The 20773-nt window shown below is 42.6% G+C and overlaps 2 protein-coding genes across 7 annotated transcripts in view; one reads left to right on the top strand and one right to left on the bottom strand.

The window, feature by feature from the left end:
* Window positions 1-3155, bottom strand: part of cpeb3 (cytoplasmic polyadenylation element binding protein 3) — a 75709-nt gene extending 72554 nt beyond the window's left edge. For 4 of the 5 annotated variants that reach the window (XM_045221318.1, XM_045221327.1, XM_041879794.2 and 1 more), the window contains exons 1-2: window positions 3073-3155; window positions 511-1379 (exon numbers count right to left, since the gene is read on the bottom strand). In XM_045221318.1, coding sequence (XP_045077253.1) covers window positions 511-1368 — 858 coding nt within the window. In that variant the 5' untranslated portion in view covers window positions 1369-1379; window positions 3073-3155. Of the gene's footprint in view, window positions 1-510; window positions 1380-1596; window positions 1987-3072 lie in introns of those variants that run through there. The other variant, XM_045221321.1, reaches the window with a different exon arrangement.
* A 792-nt stretch (window positions 3156-3947) lies between these two features.
* Window positions 3948-20773, top strand: part of LOC121569152 (E3 ubiquitin-protein ligase MARCHF5-like) — a 63076-nt gene continuing 46250 nt past the window's right edge. For both annotated transcript variants that reach the window (XM_041879839.2, XM_041879829.2), the window contains exon 1: window positions 3948-4315. In XM_041879839.2, coding sequence (XP_041735773.1) covers window positions 4272-4315 — 44 coding nt within the window. In that variant the 5' untranslated portion in view covers window positions 3948-4271. The remainder of the gene's footprint in view (window positions 4316-20773) is intronic.

Raw genomic sequence — 20773 nt, 5'->3', positions numbered from 1 at the left:
TAATTGCTTAATCACATTGGCCTACTCAACAATCCATTGTGACAGTTCTTAAACATTGTCATAATTAAGATTTATGCTGTTCTAATGATCTGAACCGGTGTCTGTGTGGGTTGCAGGAGACTAAAATCAAAGTATTTCCTCTCTTTTTTGTGAACCATTTACATAAAGAATATTCATCATAACCTAATATTCATCATAGCCTGTTAATATTATTTGGTAGAATGCTTGAAACAGTAGGCTATAGGCCTAGTTCGTTGACAGAGATGGAGAACTCTGTTAGCCTATAGCTATGGTTATTGCATTAAATGGTTAAATTTCTTGCATATTATGCCAGCTCACTCTGGGAGTTTTTAAATGCAACCTATGAGTAGGCTATACATATGACTATAGGCTACTTCTGCAATCATCTTCTAACACTCCTGCGTTTAATTTACATGCCAATAATATGTATTATGAAAATGTTTCAAATTGGATTAAAGGTTAGGCTACTTATTATACATCCAAACATACCTGAAAAGGCAGCATATTGTTGCTGTTGTCCGTCCTAAAGGCGTTGTCCTCCACCCAAGATTTCGGGGTGAGGGGACCAGCTCTCGGGAATTTTGGGGGTGCTATAACGTTGCTAGAATAGGGCTTTTTCATCGGGGAGATGGGGTTCATGGAAGACGGCACCCCTACACCGACCCCCACACCAACCCCGACTCCCACAGCTCTCCGCGGGTCCCTGCCTGCCTGGAGACCGCTCCAAGGATTGGATGCTGTGCTCCAAGCGGCATTTTGGTGATTATTCCAACCCGAAGATGAGGCAGGTGAAGAAGCCTTGCTATTAATGACAGACTGGTGACTGTAAGCGTTTCTCTGTGGAAAGGGACCTTGGTTGGGGCTAACAGGGGATCTCCGTTGCTGTGGCGGCTGCTGCTGCTGCTGCTGCTGCTGTTGCTGGGCTTGCTGCTGAGGATGCTGAGACTGTGCCAAGCCAAGCTGAGGTGAGAAATTGCCTCCAAATACCGGATTGACGTGGTGGGGGAAGTTCTGGAAAAGCATTGTTCCGTTCACCGAGGGTATTCCTTGAAAAAAATTGTCATCCACGGTGTTCGTGGTTCCAGTGGACCAAGTGCTACCAAATGAGGGGGACAGGGTGCCACCGGTTTCCTGCTGCTGATGAAAATTCAAACCTGGCAGGATCGGAGACTCCATCGGCACTTTCTCTTTCTTGAGAGCTGAAGCTGCTTGGTTGCTCACACTCGACAGGCTCTCCTCTGATGTAGGGGGTTCCGAGGGGGTCGGGGTGGAGGGAGGTTCTACTGTTGGATCTTGCTGCTGATGAGGTTGGGCTTTGTTTTTGTCCATCAGTAAATCATCCTGCATGGTTTGCTGAGCTGAAACGGGGAAAAACAGAGACGAGTTATTATTGAGAATGTCATAGACTAGGCTCGCCGGGTTGTTACGCTATTTTAGAGAGAACTCCGAGAGGGTTATTTTTCTGCTGCAAGCCAATTGCAATGCGAATTCGTGATCTCCCATTTAGCAAAAAAATCGAAGACTACTGGTGTGATACAATAAAGTGCACTTCTGTAAGAGATTCAATAGTTTCACCCTTTCGGACGCCAGCGCTCCACTCAGATGTAGGCTATGCGGGAAATACACGTGGAGGACACCGACATTCACCAATATTCGCCACGTATCGTTCTCCTTTCCTTTACCAAGCAACTCCGAACTGCAATGTGAAACTGATTCTTGTTCCTGTTTTTTTCTCACTAGAACCACCCCTGAACATTTGCATACGTCAATAAATACAGCTGCTGCGTCCTTCAAAAAGGTTAAAGAGACACGCCACCTTGACCCACCCACTTCATAACAAAATGGATACATTATGGATTCCTATGGAATGAGCAAGGCACTTTTCCTTAAGTTGCTGCGTCAATGATTGCTGCAGTAGATGACGCACTTATAGGCGACTACTTTTGTATGACATTAGCTTAGTAGGCTAGACATGATCTACATTTTAGGTGACTTGACAGAACGGCTTGCTACATAGGGAGGCTAATAGCTTTACCCTAAAAGCATGAATGTTATAAAGATTAAATTATTGCATTAAACTTGGTCAATTTTCTTGTCTCCTTTTTATATGCTCATTTTCTGAATAGGGTGCAAATGGGTTCTATAACAGAGGCCAAGCCTATGTGCATATCTATGTTTGGAAAAGCTTAAGACCCTTTTCACACTACGACATATTCTCTTGAGGTTTCGAGAGTATACCGTTGGCTATGTATTTCGCCTCTTTCATGCATGTCTGCATTTATGTTCTGTCTGCATTGATAAAACAAAATATGTATAAATGTATAGCCTACTATATTACATTTGGTAAACTTAATATTTTCCTAATATTGTACAGTATCATACACTATACGTTTATTCTGGGCATACCGTTAGCATAATTATAGACACAATTAGGCCTGTCGCTGGTCATGTGAGAACAGTACCAATTTACTCATATCATAATCATTCTGATTGGCGTCACACTTGAATGAGAGCTAGGATACTCCACGGTTTTGTCCATTTTAATTATGAACCATTTGAGAAAACAACTGTGGCCTATAATAAAGCCACATAGGGTGGTATTTAGAAGGTATTCAGAATAGGCTAAAACGACTCACACAGGCTGTGTCAAATTTAGATTGAGCGCAATATTTTAATTCTCAGGATCCTAGAATATTTCTAAGCGGTGTGAGGTAGACTTATCGCAGCAATGTAAAATATTGCACAGAGCATTCTGGACACCCAGTTAGTCCTTGTTTTCTCCTCGATGCATAAACGCTGCCAATTCAAGGTCATCAAGTAGCCTAATCAATATACGGGGTTTACCAGCCTAATATAGAAACAATATACACATTTTGACAATCTAAAAGTCTTTTTTTTCCTACGCGTTGGTTATACAAGATGGTCAATACATACAAAAGCGGGCTATTAATAAATTCGTATCTACAACTGTACAGATATCACCAAACAAACACGGCAACAACCGCATGCACACCCGTGTTGGTTTTCTGTTTCACATGACATAACATTTACCTTAATCCTTCACCTTTTGGGACTGTAAATATGGCTATTTCGGTTTGCCTCGTCTGGGTTTAGATATGACAAATGAGCTACCCTTGCGCGGAGGTAGTCAGCAGTTGCTTCAACAGCTGATTGACTGCAGCGCATGGATGATGCACAGGCTTCAGGGAAATGTAGTTTCATAGTTTTAGTGTACTCGTCTAGAATGCAAAGTTTGGTCGAAAATAAAACAATCGTTTTGGTCAGCTTTTGTTTTAAGGGTACGCCTATGCATTTTTGCATGACATTAGGCTAGTAGTTAACGAGGACATCTATTTAATGACAATTAATGATTGGGTATCCAAATGTCATTTTTTCCCCAACAATATATATTTTGATTGGATCATCATTAGACGAGGCTGCTTTTCTTCACCAAACCACAGACCCATGTAATTAGGGGAAAAAAACATTTTATTAACCCAGACGACACTTGCCCAATATCCGTCATGACTGCAAAACCCTTGTTGCAACATTTTGAAGTCATTTTAACAGAAAGAAATATAGCCAATAAAGATACAACTTTGCCAATAAATGCGATGCACTCAGAGGTATGCACTCCCGAAGCGTGCGGCGTGAAACGCTACTACCGACAGCTAGCTATAATAAATGCAGCCTACCGCAATATGAAGTATTCTGTAGCCATATGTGTATCTTCATGATGCTAGTCTTTCCAAGTATGCGTAGTGCCTCTTAGGTCCGTTGTACAAGTTAGAGCATTAATTTGATATTTATTTGGACACATGAAGGAGGAAAAATGTGGTCGGACTACATATCCCAGGCATCTTGTACATTTATGATTTCGCAGACTCTGACGGGCTTGTTATTGTTGGTGACGCATAGCTCATCACCTCAGAGACAGGCAGTCAATGGAGTGAAGTTGTCACAGCGATGCGATAAATTAATGATAAACAAAGTATTACTTGTTTTTAGACAACTATGAACGTGAAACCGCAGGCGAAGCATCGAGTAGTAATGCATTATTTATAATGTCAGCAAAGGAATTGGTTTATAGTTGAAGTTTTAGTTACTTTATTTCGGTTAACCAACAAGCCAGCTGAACTATTCGTGTCAACAGAAGGCCTCGCCGCTTTCAACAAGGCCAAGCTAGCTAACTAACCTACATCGTTAAACACTCAAAACGTTTGTAGTGTTGTTTTACATTTATTGGCCATATGTTGGAAGAGCGCGCATTGGTAATGCAACAGAATTTGGACAGGTGAGTTGAGTTTAACGTTAGCTAGCTACCTAACCTACTAGCGAAGCTAGCTTGCTAACGTTGGCTAGCTACTAACACGTCAGCTGGGGGGACCAGGTGACTGCAAGGGAGCCATGGTTAATAACGTTATACTAGTTCTTACCTTGTGAAAAGCATTGTAATTCAGCTTGTCATATATGCAGCATTGTCGTTACAATGGGGCAGGATCAGTGGGACCAGGAGGTGTGTCACGTGAGGCACTTGCGATCTGGCTGATTAGGTTTCCACTAGATAACACAGCCACAAAGTCAATTGTCAATATAGTAAAAATTCCTGTGCTTTTTAGTCTTAGTTTAAAGTTAGGCATAAGGTTAGTGTGGTTAAGGTTTAAAAACTAATTAAAATATGTTTTTAAAGAAATGGGCGGGGTTTATCACTGATTGCCATCGCCGGACCACGTTTACTACATGCCGTGGCCGCTACATGTCACTTACAACATGTCAAGCCCACTGCCATTGAGGCTGCTAGCTGACTAGAACACCCGCACACACTGTCCTTCGCCCCCGCCTTGCCGAGCACTGCTTTTCTGCAGTTATTTTAACGTTATGGCGGAAGTGCCACACGAGAGTTGGGTTGGCTACACTAGCTAGGGCGAAGGATACTGTGTACAGGTGTCCCCTAGCTAGCTAGCAGCCTCCTTCAGTGGGGTTTTGCGGCAGTTGACATCGAACGTTGGTGTATTACTTCCACCTACTGTGCTGGAGTGTGTGCCAGATATAGCGCTAGCAGCCTCAATGGCAGTGGGCGCCGCATGTATTAAGTGACGCGCAGTGGGCGCATGTAGTAACCGCAGTCTGCAGATAGACGTTATTGTATGGTCGCGTTCCCCTGCTCGGATGTTGCAGGCATCTACCAATGTTTGGGTGCCACCAATGTTGGGGAAGCTGCTTAGAAAATATAGTTTACCAAGCTACCAATTACTTAACACTGGAAGAAGTGAAGCTAGGGCAGGGCGATATGGCCAAAATATCATATCACTGTATTTTAAAAAAAATTGGAAGGTATGACAGTATTTAACGGTTTTTAATGTTTTTGAATAATAAAAGTTCTACATTTGCTTTATGAGTAGTGTGTGACCCTAGGGTGACAACACATATATTATAAGTGATTTCAATGGGTCTTTCTCCATTCTGATTGTTTTACTGTTCAATTCAACTTCAACCCCCCCAAAAATTCAGCATTTTAATACATTTCTGCATTTCCTGGACTCATTTGAGATCATTTCTACATTGCCACGCAGGGCTGCACGATATGGCCAAACAATCTAGGCCTGTTGGAATCATGGAAATATAATGATTATTCAAATTCTATAGTTAGAATATAATAGTGGGCACTGTAATGTGTACTACTCCCTTCACAGAACAGCTTAAACTGGCTCTATCCAGAATATAAAGAGGAGGGGGAGGCCCCGGTGCACAACTGAGCAAGAGGACAAATACATTAGTGTCTAGCTGGAGAAACAGACGCCTCACAGGTCCTCAACTGGCAGATTCATTAAATAGTACCCGCAAAACACCAGTCTCAATGTCAACAGTGAAGAGGCGACTCCGGGATGCTGACCTCGGCAGAGTTGCAAAGAAAAAGTCCAGTGTCTGTTCTTTTGCCCATCTTAATATTTTCTTTTTATTGGCCAGTCTGAGATATGGCTATTTCTTTGCAACTCTGCCTAGGTCAGCATCCCGGAGTCGCCTCTTCACTGTTGACGTTGAGACTGGTGTTTTGCGGGTACTATTTAATGAAGCTGCCAGTTGAGGACCTGTGAGGCGTCTGTTTCTCAAACTAGACACTAATGTATTTGTCCTCTTGCTCAGTTGTGCACCGGGGCCTCCCACTCCTCTTTCTATTCTGATTAGAGACAGTTTGCGCTGTGCTGTGAAGGGAGTAGTACACAGCGTTGTACGAGAGCGTCAGTTTCTTGGCAATTTCTCACATGGAATAGCCTTCATTTCTCAGAACAAGAATAGACTGACGAGTTTCAGAAGAAATACTTTGTTTCTGGCAATTTTGAGGTTGTAATTAAACCCACAATTGCTGATGCTCCAGATACTCAACTAATCTCAAGAAGGCCAGTTTTATTGCTTCTTTAATCAGCACAACAGTTTTCAGCTGTGCTAACATAATTGCAAAAGGGTTTTCTAATGATCAATTAGCCTTTTAAAAGGATAAACTTGGATTAGCAAACACAACGTGCCATTGGAACACATGACTTATGGTTGCTGATAATGGGCCTCTGTACGCCTATGTAGATATTCCATAAAAAATCAGCCGTTTCCAGCTACAATAGCCATTTACAACATAAACAATGTCTACACTGTATTTCTGATCAATTTGATGTTATTTTAATGGACAAAAAAAAAGCTTTTCTTTCGAAAAAACAAGAACATTTCTAAGTGACCCCAAACTTTTGAACGGTAGTGTATGCTTCAAGTGGGAATTAGGCAGGTCTGATGCCGAAAAAGAAAATAAATGATTGCCTACTTCAACCCTTATTTTATTTTTGCAAAAAAAAGTAGTTTGTAGTTCTAGTAGTTAGCTACACTGCGAAAAAGTAATTAACTACTGAAAGCACTTCCAAGATTTGAATTTAGTTCAACTACCACCAAGCTATTTTAAAATGTAGTTAAATTACTAGTTGAACTACATGTAGTTCACTACTCCCCAACACTTCGTGCCACGTCATCGACTGTCATCGACTGACTGATTGCTATAACATATGGGCCGCTTTCCAGAGCTTAGACGTTGCTGACGCCTGACATATCTTACAACGCCTGGATAGATATTTTAAGTATCAGCTAACCATATCATGTTATAGCAATTTGTCAGTTGATGACAGTCAATGACGTGGCACGCAACCATTGTTTGTTGCGTCGCTTCGCCTTAGCTGTGGAACGTGTCCATAATGTGGTTAGCTGATACTTACAATACCTATCCAGGCGTTGTCAAATCTAATTTTATTGGTCACATGCTTCGTAAACAACATGTGTAGGCTAACAGTGAAATCCTTACGGGCCATTCCCAACAATGTAGTGAAATAATAGAAAAAAAATAACACAAGGAATAAATACACAATGAGTAACGCTAACTTGGCTATATACACAGGTTATGTTTGTTATTTTTTGTAAAAAATTTGATCCCCATTTAGCTTTTGGAGAAGCAGCAGCTACAGTTCCTGGGGTCCACAAAAAACACAAAACATGACGAGCAACAAAACACACTGATACACTGACAGACAAGGAAAGTCACACATCTAAAATACGATATGCAAGCAATGCAACAAAAAAAGTATGTGTGTGTTTGCGTTTGTGTGTGTGACCCCTCACAGTCCTGCCATTCTGTGACATATTGTTTAATCTGTTTTTTTAAATGTAATTTTGCTGTTTGCTTGAGTAATTGGAGATGGAAGGGAGTTCCATGTGATCATGCCTCTGTATAATACTGTGCAATGCCGTGAATTTGTTTTTATGACTTGGGGACGGAAGAGACCCGTGGTCGCATGTCTTGTGGGATATGTATGGGTGTCTGAGCTGAATAGTAGTTGATTATGCAGACAATCTGGAATTTTTGTCACAGTAATATTTCTCATAAAAACTAGAAGAGAAGCAGTTAATCTCTCGTCAATCCTCAACCAGGAAAGACTGGCATGCATGTTGTTGTTAGTTCTCTATGTGCAGTTAAGGGGAATGCGTGCTGTTCTGTTCCGAACCAGCTGCAGCTTTGCTAGGTCTTTCTTTGCTGCACTTGACAATATTACCAGACAGTAATCAAGATGGGACACAACCAGAGCCTGAACAACTAGTACAGTTGATTTGTGTCAAACACAGAACATCTTTTTATTACAGATATACCCCTCCCTATCTTCACAACAACTTTGTCAATATGACTTGCCCATGATAATTGACCATTCAATGTTATACCTAGGAATTTAGCTTATTTAACTTTCTCTATGGTCACACCCTTTATGTACAACTCCAGTTGAGCTTTAGGTTTTAGAGAATGTTTTGAACCAAGTACAATGCTTTTAGTTTTAGATGTATTTAAGACCAGTTTATTATAAATCACCCATTCTGATACTGACTGTAACTCCTTATTTAGAATTTCCGTAAGCTCACTGGCTTTGGGTGCTGACGTAGTGTGGAGTCATCCGCATACGTAGTCATTCTAGCTCCGTGTAAGACCAGTGGCAAATCATTTGTAAAAAATAAAGAGAACTGCCCAAAGCAACTGCCCTGAGGGACACTGCACTGTACATATCTGATGTTAGAGAAGCATCCATTGAAGAACACTCTCTGGGTTCTATTGGATAAATAACTCCAACCATGTGATGGCAGGTGATGTAAAGCCAGAGCAAGTGTGTTTTTTCAATAACAATTTATAATCAAAAGCATCAGAGGCTGCACTGAAATCTAACAATACAGCTCCAACTATCATCTTATTATCCATGTATTTTAACCAATCATCAGTCATCTGACTCAGAGTAGTAGAAGCTGAGTGCCCTTCTCTATATGCATGCTGAAAGTCAGTAGTTAACTTGTTCTTTGAAAAATAGCATTTTATTTGGTCAAACACAATCCTCTGTATCAGTTTACTAAGAACAGACAGCAAACTGATTTGGGCGGCTGTTGGAGCAAGCAAAGGGTGATTTACTATTTTTAGGCAGTGGAATTACTTTAGCTTCCTTCCATGCCTGTGGACACACACTCCTTTAGGATTTGGTTAAAGATATAGCAAATAGGGGTGGCAACACAGTCTGCTACCATTTTCAATAGTTTCCCATCAAGGTTGGTCTATACCTGGTGGCTTATCATTATTTATGGGTAACTATCGTTTTTCTACTTCTCCCACACTAACTTGACCAAATTCAAAACAGCAATCATTCTTTCATTATTATGATGGTTCACTGTTCAATGTTGGCATTTCACGTCTTAGCTTTTCCACTTTACTAGTGAAATAGATTGGCAATATCGAAGCGCTTTATAAATGAACGATGGAGATTAATTAGGTTTTCTGTCCATGTACTCCAAAGTATTTTCCCATTGTGTTTTATGTCATTTATATTTGTTTGGTAATATACTTTCATCTTTTTGTTAAGTTTAGTCACAACATTTCTCAATTTACAGTATGTCAACCAATCAGCTGAGCAGTCTGAGTTGTTTGCCACCTCTTTTGCATCACTTCTTTGAATCATAAATTTTTTCAATTCATCATCAATCCAGGGGGCTCTAACTGTTCTCAGTTTCTTAACAGGTGCATGCTTGTTTCCACTGATCATCCTTTATGTTTCTACAACTTGATTGGAGTCCACCTGTGGTAAATTAAATTGATTGGACATGATTTGCAAAGGCACACACCTGTCTATATAAGGTCCCACAGTTGACAGTGCATGTCAGAGCAAAAACCAAGCCATGAGGTCGAAGGAATTGTCCGTAGAGCTTCGAGTCAGGATTGTGTCGAGGCACAGATCTGGGGAAAGGTACCAAAACATTTCTGCAGCATTGAATGTCCCCAATAACACAGTGGCCTCCGTCATTCCTAAATGGAAGAAGTTGGGAACAACCAAGACTTTTCCTAGAGCTGGCCCCCTGGCCAAACTGAGCAATCGGGGGGAAGAAGGGCCTTGGTCAGGGAGGTGACCAAGAACCTGATGGTCACTCTGACAGAGCTCCAGAGTTCCTCTTTGGAGATGGTTGTCCTTCTGGAAGGTTCTCCCATCTCTGCAGCACTCCACCAATCAGGCCTTTATGGTAGAGTGGCCAGACAGAAGCCACTCCTCAGTAAAAGGCACATGACAGCCCGCTTTGAGTTTGCCAAAAGGCACCTAAAGGACTCAGACCATGAGAAACCAGATTCTCTGGTCTGATGAAACCAAGATTGAACTCTTTGGCCTGAATGTCAAGCGTCATGTCTGGAGAAAACCTGGCACCATCCCTACGGTGAAGCATGGTGGTGGCAGCATCATGCTGTGGGAATGTTTTTCAGCGGCGGAGACTGGAAGACTAGTCAGGATCGAGGGAAAGATGAACAGAGCAAAGTAGAGAGAGATCCTTGATGAAAACCTGCTCCAGAGCGCTCAGGACCTCAGACCCGAGTGTGAAGGGTAACCTTCCAGCAGGACAACGACCCTAAGCGCACAGCCAAGACAACGCAGGAGTGGCTTCGGGACAAGTTTCTGAATGTCCTTGAGTGGCCCAGCCAGAGCCCGGACTTGAACCTGATCGAACATCTCTGGAGAGACCTGAAAATAGCTGTGCAGCGTCTCTCCCCATCTAATCTGACAGAGCTTGAGAGGATCTGCAGAGAAGAATGGGAGAAACTCCCCAAATACAGGTGTACCAAGCATCATACCCAAGAAGACTCAAGGTTGTAATCGCTGCCAAAGGTGATTCAACAAAGTACTGAGTAAACATTTCTAAAAACCTGTTTTTGCTTTGTGTGTAGATTGATGAGGGGGAGAAAAAACTATTTAATCAATTTTAGAATAAGGCTGTAACGTAACAAAATGTGGAAAAAGGCAAGGGGTCTGAATACTTTCCGAATGCACTGTAGGCTATTCTTAGCCCTTTCCCTGGTAGCTTATTGGAGATAGACAAAATAAATGTTGGTGTGTGTGTGAGAGATGTTGGGCTGAAGCTACTGACCCTGTGGCTCTCATTACTCCCAGGCTTTTGGGAGGGAGGGTGGACAAAGAGCCTGTAGTAGTGGATGTAAGCAATGTTCCCATGCTCTCTGGCTGCTTTCATAGCTGGGATAAGTGATTTCCGCTCTGGCGCACAGTTTCAGAGAAGTCCTCATTAAGGAAGATGTTGGTTCCTCTCAAGTTCTTGGCTCTCTCCAGAACAGCCATCTTGTCCTTAAACCTCAGGAACTTGACCACTATCGGCCGGACTCTGTCACCTAGGCTGTTTTACATGTTTTCCAGACATGTGGGCGCCCTCCACCTCAATCTTCCTATGAGCCATCTGCAGCTTTTCAGTGATCATTTTTCTTACTTTCTCCTCAGACTCTGCCCAGACATCCACAACGATGTTATTCCTCCTGGATTTTCCCTCTAGCTAGTCTGTTGTCCCAGTCATTGTTAATGATTCACAAAGAGTGCTGATGTGATCTCGAGAGGACTTACAGTTTGTCGTCATCTTGCTACAAGTCTCTCAGGACATCCCTGGGAAAACAGCAAACTGTTTTTAAGGTCTAGTCAGATCGTCCGTTATTTTGTTAGTTGAGTTCATCAGTATTTGGACAAAGCTCTTGAAGCTATTTTCCTGTTGTTGTAACAACTGCTTGTAGAACCTTTTTTGTTCGTTTAAAATATATTTCACCTGTAAATGAGAAACACTGTCCTCTCCATGACTCCCACCTTTGGCTTTGGAGCCATGTTAGCAATGTAGGCTAACGCTGGTACTCCACGCAGTTCCAGACAAGGCAGGTCGCAGGGCAGATTTTAAACAGCAACAAACAGCAGGGATTTAGACAGCCACAAGCCCGGGAAAATCCGTGGTCCCAGCCACAAGAGCTAACCACATCGCGGGCTGTGTTCAAGCTGTTAAGGAAACCTTGCTATCTTGATGGCTAGTTAGTAGCTAGGCTAGCTGCTACACCAAGCAGCTCTTCAAACTTTTGGTTGGCAGGATCCCTGGACAGATATAGCGGTCCCAGCAACTGAGGCTAACCGTGTCGTGGGATCCACATTTAAAAAGGTAGCTGGTAACTGAACTTTTTCAATAGAACACTTTTTCAGACTTTCAAAACAACAAACCGAGCTCTCCCTCATATATATACCTTCGTATCTTGCTCGGTTCCTGTACCGAGTCGATGTGCAGGGGTACGAAGTAATTGAGGCAGATACTATTGTATATATAGTGTATGTGAACACCCCTTCAAATTAGTGGATTTGGCTATTTCAGCCACACCTGTTGCTGACAGGTGTATAGAATTGAGCACACCACCATGCAATCTCCATAGACAAACATTGGCAGTAGAATGGCCTTAATGAAGAGCTAAGTGACTTTCAACATGGCACCGTCATAGGATGCCGCCTTTCCAACAAGTCAGTTTATCAAATTTTTGCCCTGCTAGAGCTGTCCCGGTCTACTGTAAGTGCTGTTATTGTGAAGTTGAAACGTCTAGGAGCAACAACGGCTCAGCTGCAAAGTGGTAGACCACACAAGCTCACAGAACGGGACCGCCGAGTGCTGAATCGCGTTGCGCTTAAAAATCACAACACTCACTACCGAGTTCCAAACTGCCTCTGGAAGCAACGTCAGCATAGCAGCAAAGGGGGGACCAACTCCAAATTAATGTCCATGATTTTGGAATGAGATGTTCATGTAGTGTATGTACATATAGGTAAGAATAAAATAATGACTAAGTAACAGGATAGAAAATAAACAGTACCAGCAGCGTATGTGATGAGTCAAGAGGGGTCCTGTTGGTTCCAGACTTGGTGCATCGGTACCGCTTGCCGTGCGGTAGCAGATGGTACAGTCTGACTTGGTTGGCCTTCCTCTGACAACGTCTGGTATAGAGATCCTGGATGGCAGAGAGCTTGGCCACGGTGATGTACTGGGCCGTACACACTACCCTCTGTAGCGCCATGTGGTCAGATGCCAAGCAGTTGCCATACCAAGCGGTGATGCAGCCAGTCAAGATGCTCTCAATGGTGCAGCTGTATAACTTTTTGAGGATCTGAGGGCCCATTCAGCCTCCTTAGGGGGAAGAGGCATTGTCGTGCCTTCAAGACTGTGTTGGTGTTTGTGGACAATGATAATTATTTTGTAAGATCTGGCATGCATCAGCAACGCCTGGGCAGAGGAATGCACCCAATATCTTCATGCAATATCCCTTTTTGTGGGTTTAGTGACTAATCAGGGGATTGATTGGGATTTTGTACTATGTCAAGGTGGTGGAAAACACCAAAATGAATTGCCTGTTCAAATATAGGCATTTCATTAAGGTGTGGTAGAACTGTCCTACTACTTTGCCCTTCACACTAGTCAGGGATTGCCAGGGTCACCCTGGCCCTGACCTGGGTATGCTCCTGTCCTGATTCTGATACCACAAACGTGAATGTTGTTTTGTATACATTGGAAATCTTACTCACCCCAGCTCTCACAATAACACAACCAGAGAAAGAGCCTACCTACCTCCAAGGTAAACCAGTTAATAATCGGAGGTTTGCCATAATGGTGCAGGATATTGAGGTTGTGAGCTAGCAATGCTGGCCTAAACAAAGGTCTAAAGAGGAGACTGTTTTGGGTCATCATCGAACATCCTGAAGAGGGCATGGACGTGGAATATATTTCTGAAATTGAGACTGAGTGGTACGTTACGCTATAATTTTAACACACATTTTAACAGAACCTTGCAATCATTTTGATCTGGCATGCCACTCAAACTTTTATTCTAATAGGTCTATATAATAATAATAATATAATATGCCATTTAGCAGACACTTTTATCCAAGTCGTAGGCTTAGGTCTAGTAAGTTGCTGTCGTTTTGCAGTAATGGTAATTATTTGTTGTCAATGCTATGGCAACTCATGCTCACCTTAGAGTCCATGGTCACAAGCTTGCTTGACCTTCAGAGATAATCTGGCATTCAGTCTGGGTTAGTTGGTCATCATGGTGCTATGAAGGTTGAAATAGATAGACCAATCTGTAGCAGCCAGCTACTCTTCATTCCTAAAGATGTTGCTTTTCTGCCCCCTTTTTGCATCTCAAACAAACTGTACCCAAATTGTTATTTGGGTCATGTAATTCATTCATGTCATCAAAGACAAGTAATGTAATGATGTTCTGATAATCCTCAGATCTACAATTGTTAGTGCTACCACTGTTTATTTCAGGCAAGCCCCTTATATACAGTGGGGGAAAAAAGTATTTAGTCAGCCACCAATTGTGCAAGTTCTCCCACTTAAAAAGATGAGAGAGGCCTGTAATTTTCATCATAGGTACACTTGACGTGTAAATTGACAGACAAATTGAGATTTTTTTTCTCCAGAAAATCACATTGTAGGATTTTTAATGAATTTATTTGCAAATTATGGTGGAAAATAAGTATTTGGTCACCTACAAACAAGCAAGATTTCTGGCTCTCACAGACCTGTAACTTCTTCTTTAAGAGGCTCCTCTGTCCTCCACTCGTTACCTGTATTAATGGCACCGGTTTGAACTTGTTATCAGTATAAAAGACACCTGTCCACAACCTCAAACAGTCACACTCCAAACTCCACTATGGCCAAGACCAAAGAGCTGTCAAAGGACACCAGAAACAAAATTGTAGACCTTCACCAGGCTGGGAAGACTGAATCTGCAATAGGTAAGCAGCTTGGTTTGAAGAAATCAACTGTGGGAGCAATTATTAGGAAATGGAAGTCATACAAGACCACTGATAATCTCCCTCGATCTGGGGCTCCACGCAAGATCTCACCCCGTGGGGTCAAAATGATCACAAGAACGGTGAGCAAAAAACCCAGAACCACACGGGGGGACGTAGTGAATGACCTGCAGAGAGCTGGGACCAAAGTAACAAAGCCTACCATCAGTAACACTCTACGCCGCCAGGGACTCAAATCCTGCAGTGCCAGACGTGTCCCCCTGCTTAAGCCAGTACATGTCCAGGCCCGTCTGAAGTTTGCTAGAGTGCATTTGGATGATCCAGAAGAGGATTGGGAGAATGTCATATGGTCAGATGAAACCAAAATAGAACTTTTTGGTAAAAACTCAGCTCGTCGTGTTTGGAGGACAAAGAATGCTGAGTTGCATCCAAAGAACACCATACCTACTGTGAAGCATGGGGGTGGAAACATCATGCTTTGGGGCTGTTTTTCTGCAAAGGGACCAGGACGACTGATCCGTGTAAAGGAAAGAATGAATGGGGCCATGTATCGTGAGATTTTGAGTGAAAACCTCCTTCCATCAGCAAGGGCATTGAAGATGAAACGTGGCTGGGTCTTTCAGCATGACAATGATCCCAAACACACCGCCCGGCAACGAAGGAGTGGCTTCGTAAGAAGCATTTCAAGGTCCTGGAGTGGCCTAGCCAGTCTCCAGATCTCAACCCCATAGAAAATCTTTGGAGGGGAGTTGAAAGTCTGTGTTGCCCAGCGACAGCCCCAAAACATCACTGCTCTAGAGGAGATCTGCATGGAGGAATGGGCCAAAATACCAGCAACAGTGTGTGAAAACCTTGTGAAGACTTACAGAAAACGTTTGACCTGTGTCATTGCCAACAAAGGGTATATAACAAAGTATTGAGAAACTTTTGTTGTTGACCAAATACTTATTTTCCACCATAATTTGCAAATACATTTATTAAAAATCCTACAATGTGATTTTCTGGATATTTTTTTCTCATTTTGCCTGTCATAGTTGACGTGTACCTATGATAAAAATTACAGGCCTCTCTCATCTTTTTAAGTGGGAGAACTTGCACAATTGGTGGCTGACTAAATACTTTTTTCCCCCACTGTACCCTTTTGGGCCATAGCCTATATCCTGTCCTTGTGTAATCAATGGTTTCACCTTTACTGGAAAATAAACTTAGTGCCAAGGTTGTTGAATGACTTTAGGCCTACATGCCATTCAATACTTTACGTTGTTGTTTTTGATATTGGATCTAAGTTCCTTCAGTTGAAAAAATTTTTTTTATAATGTAGATAATGTTCTATAGAGGTTTTAGGCTAAATCTTGCAATCTAAGCTTGTCTAAAATTGAGAGACCTGTGATGAATGCCATGACTGTGGATTGTGGTGGTGATCCAGCAGTGAGTTATCGATTTGCTCCTGTTGTAGAACAGGCCTGTTGTCTGTCCTGACCTTGCCAGCGTTTTATTTTCCACTGTGGGCCGTATTTGCCAGAATGTCGCAGCTCGCGTCTTAGTGCCATAAAAATAATTAGATAACTGCTTTGGGCACAACAAGTGAAGCGCACAAGTGTGCTGTTTTCCTTGAAAAAATACATTGGCATGACAAACGACTGGCTCGTTCAGGCCACAGTGCACATAAGTAGGCCTGTACTAAAGCATGTGATGCTGCACTTTTCATAATTGGATCTTTGGACTGTGAAAACATATTTTTCTAGGTGACTAACTGTTGTGCAGTGAAAAGGGTGGAAGGAAACCTGTGCGATTGCTAAATGTGCAACAGCTCTGCATGCCGCTGCCATGCAGCAGCAGGGCTCAGTGCAAAGGCAATAAACCTGAGTCTGTTTGAAGAAACTGATAGCAGAAGGATGTATGTCATGTTCCCCTCGTTTAGGCGGTTGTGTACCCGGCTCTATCAGTGACAAACACACTACTCCACGGGCTCTTATCTGGGCCTGCCACTAGCAGCTGGTTCCCACTGCAATGCAGTGTCTCACGAATGGAGGAGGGAGACATGCTTTATTCCTGCCTGACCTTTAGCTGGCGCACACACAAACTCCATGATTCTCTACTCTTTTATTTTGGTTGGGCATTAGTCATACATTAGCCGTTTTATTATCTTATATCCCTTTGCATTTTTTTTTCTTCCAATATGTCGTACTCTTCTTATCTTGTAGACACCCTGGAAAGCGAAATGTGATTTTGATATTCTAAAGTTGGTGCTGTTGGTTGTCGTGACTTGTGGGTGCGATGGGTATATAGGGAAGTCACATTTGCACATTCCATTCATGTGAAATATGAGCCGCGGCAAGTCTTGTAACTTTCCCTGGGGGAGAGAGTTGAAGGGATAGGTTTGGGTTAACTGGATCCGGCTCCCGAGCCAGACAGTCAAATATAGACTCCAGCAGACACACAGTGTAATTGGGCCAGTGTGACTGGAAACAGAAGCCAAATAGCAACTCCCAGCCTGACTTTTTCCCTGCTGTTCGATGCAGGTGGTAACAATTAGGGCTGACCCCATTTAGTCGACTGGTTGATTGTTTGGTCGATAGGCTGTTGGTCAACCAAGATTTTTTTTAGTCGAGCAGTGGCAAATACACACATATATTAATATACACACACACACACACACACACACACACACACACACACATATATATATATATATATATATATATATATATACATACAGTGGGGGAAAAAAGTATTTAGTCAGCCACCAATTGTGCAAGTTCTCCAACTTAAAAAGATGAGAGAGGCCTGCAATTTTCATCATAGGTACACATCAACTATGACAGACAAATTGAGAAAAAAATTCCAGAAAATCACATTGTAGGATTTTTAATGAATTTATTTGCAAATTATGGTGGAAAATAAGTATTTGGTCACCTACAAACAAGCAAGATTTCTGGCTCTCACAGACCTGTAACTTCTTCTTTAAGAGGCTCCTCTATCCTCCACTCGTTACCTGTATTAATGGCACCTGTTTGAACTTGTTATCAGTATAAAAGACACCTGTCCACAACCTCAAACAGTCACACTCCAAACTCCACTATGGCCAAGACCAAAGACCTGTCAAAGGACACCAGAAACAAAATTGTAGACCTGCACCAGTCTGGGAAGACTGAAACTGCAATAGGTAAGCAGCTTGGTTTGAAGAAATCAACTGTGGGAGCAATTATTAGGAAATGGAAGACATACAAGACCACTGATAATCTCCCTCGATCTGGGGCTCCACGCAAGATCTCACCCCGTGGGGTCAAAATGATCACAAGAACGGTGAGCAAAAATCCCAGAACCACACAGGGGGACCTAGTGAATGACCTGCAGAGAGCTGGGACCAAAGTAACAAAGCCTACCATCAGTAACACACTACGCCGCCAGGGACTCAAATCCTGCAGTGCCAGACGTGTCCCCCTGCTTAAGCCAGTACATGTCCAGGCCCGTCTGAAGTTTGCTAGAGTGCATTTGGATGATCCAGAAGAGGATTGGGAGAATGTCATATTATCTGATGAAACCAAAATAGAACTTTTTGGTAAAAACTCAACTCGTCGTGTTTGGAGGACAAAGAATGCTGAGTTGCATCCAAAGAACACCATACCTACTGTGAAGCATGGGGGTGGAAACATCATGCTTTGGGGCTGTTTTTCTGCAAAGGGACCAGGACGACTGATCCGTGTAAAGGAAAGAATGAATGGGGCCATGTATCGTGAGATTTTGAGTGAAAACCTCCTTCCATCAGCAAGGGCATTGAAGATGAAACGTGGCTGGGTCTTTCAGCATGACAATGATCCCAAACACACCGCCCGGGCAACGAAGGAGTGGCTTCGTAAGAAGCATTTCAAGGTACTGGAGTGGCCTAGCCAGTCTCCAGATCTCAACCCCATAGAAAATCTTTGGAGGGAGTTGAAAGTCCGTGTTGCCCAGCGACAGCCCCAAAACATCACTGCTCTAGAGGAGATCTGCATGGAGGAATGGGCCAAAATACCAGCAACAGTGTGTGAGGCCATGGGGATGGCTCACCAGTATCACCAGTAGTACATTTACTGTTAATTCCCATAATTTGGTTACAGTAATTTCTGTTAATGCTTTCAATATATTATTATTATTATTACAGTCTTACTGTTGTCGTTGTAGTAGCCTATTTGAAAAATCTTTCAATGCTCTGATCCGGTGGAAACGTCATAAAATAAGCCTACCTGATTACTTCTTCCCTTGCGCAAATAGTCTACAGCTATGTCTGTCTGTCCGGAGCTCAATGGGGTGGGAAACTTGGAGGGCCCAGAATATTTTATACAATGTTGCAAGTTTGCTAGCAAGATCGGGCTGGATCATGTTAATAGTTGATACAATTAGCCATGGAGTTTATAGGATATTTATTTTTATCAGGATATTTTCTACCTGCAGGCTGCAATGTTTTTATTTGTTGGTATACAGTGCATTTGGAAAGTATTCAGACCCCTTCCACATTTTGTTACATTACAGCCTTATTCTAAAATTAATTGGCCTCAATCATTCTTAAATGGAAGAAGTTTAGAACCACCAAGACTCTTCCTAGAGCTGGCCGCCCGGCCAAACTGAGCAATCGGGGGAGAAGGGCTTTGGTCAGGAAGGTGACCAAGAACCTGATGGTCACTCTGACAGAGCTCCAGAGTTCCTCTGTGGAGATGGGAGAACCTTCCAGAAGGACAACCATCTCTGCAGTACTCCACTAATCAGGCCTTTATGGTAGAGTGGCCAGACGGAAGCCACTCCTCAGTAAAAGGCACATGACAGCCCGCTTGGAGTTTGCCAAAAGGCACCTAAAGGACTCTCATACCATGCGAAACAAGATTCTCTGGTCTGATGAAACCAACATTGAACTCTTTGGCCTGAATGCCAAGGGTCACGTCTGGAGGAAACCTGGCACCATCCCTACAGTGAAGCATGGTGGTGGCAGCATCATGCTGTGGGGATGTTTTTCAGCAGCAGAGACTGGGAGACTAGTCAGGATCGAGGGAATTATGAACGGAGCAAAGTACAGAGAGTACGCTCCCTATCCAACCTAGAGCTTGAGAGGATCTGCAGAGAAGAATGGGAGAAACTACCCAAATACAGGTGTGCCAAGCTTGTAGCTTCATAACCAAGAAGACTCCAGGCTGTAATCGCTGCCAAAGGTGCTTCAACAAAGTACTGCGTAAAGGGTCTGAATACTTATGTAAATGCATTATTAAAGTTTTTTTATTTTTGTTTGTAAACATTTATTAAAGCCTGTTTTTGCGTTGTCATGGTGGGGTATTGTGTGTAGATTGATGAGGGAAAAAAACTAATTAAATCTACAGTGCCCTCCACAATTATTGGCACCCCTATTTAAGATGTGGTCGAGGACTTCCAAAAATTCTCCTTTTTTTTTTAAAACAACATAGAACCCAAATGCAAAAAAATAGAAAAATCCAACCTTTTATTTAAGTACATTACTTTGGTGTAAAAAAAAAAAATCACACATTTAGAAAAAAAAAAACTTGAAATCATGTGTCCCACAATTATTGGCACCCCTGATGTTAATACTTTGTACAACCCCCTTTTGCCAACAAGACAGCACTTAATCTCCTCCTATAACATTTCACAAGATTGGAGAACACAGAGAGAGGGATCTTTGACCATTCTTCTTTGCACAATCTTTCTAGATCATCCAGTGTCCTGGGTCCTCTCTTATGCACTCTCCTCTTTAGCTCGCCCCACAGGTTTTCGATTGGGTTGAGGTCTGGGGACTGAGATGGCCATGGGAGGACCTTGAGTTTGTGACTGCTGAACCATTTTTGAGTAGATTTTGCCACATGTTTTGGATCATTATCCTGCTGAAAGACCCAATGACGACCCATCTTCAGCTTTCTGGCAGAGGCCATCAGGTTTTTATTTAAAATGTCCTGGTTGTTCAAAGCGTTCATAATGCCATGCACCCTAACAAGGTTCCCAGGGCCTTTGGAAGAGAAACAGGCCCACAGCATCACAGATCCTCCACCATACTTCACGGTGGGCATGAGGTGCTTTTCGGCATACTCATCTTTTGTTTTACGCCAGAC

This window comes from Coregonus clupeaformis, chromosome 1 (assembly GCF_020615455.1).
Source record: "Coregonus clupeaformis isolate EN_2021a chromosome 1, ASM2061545v1, whole genome shotgun sequence".
Lineage (NCBI taxonomy): Eukaryota > Metazoa > Chordata > Actinopteri > Salmoniformes > Salmonidae > Coregonus > Coregonus clupeaformis.
The sequence above is the reverse complement of the archived record's forward strand: the minus strand, read 5'-3'. Positions and strand labels throughout refer to the sequence as shown.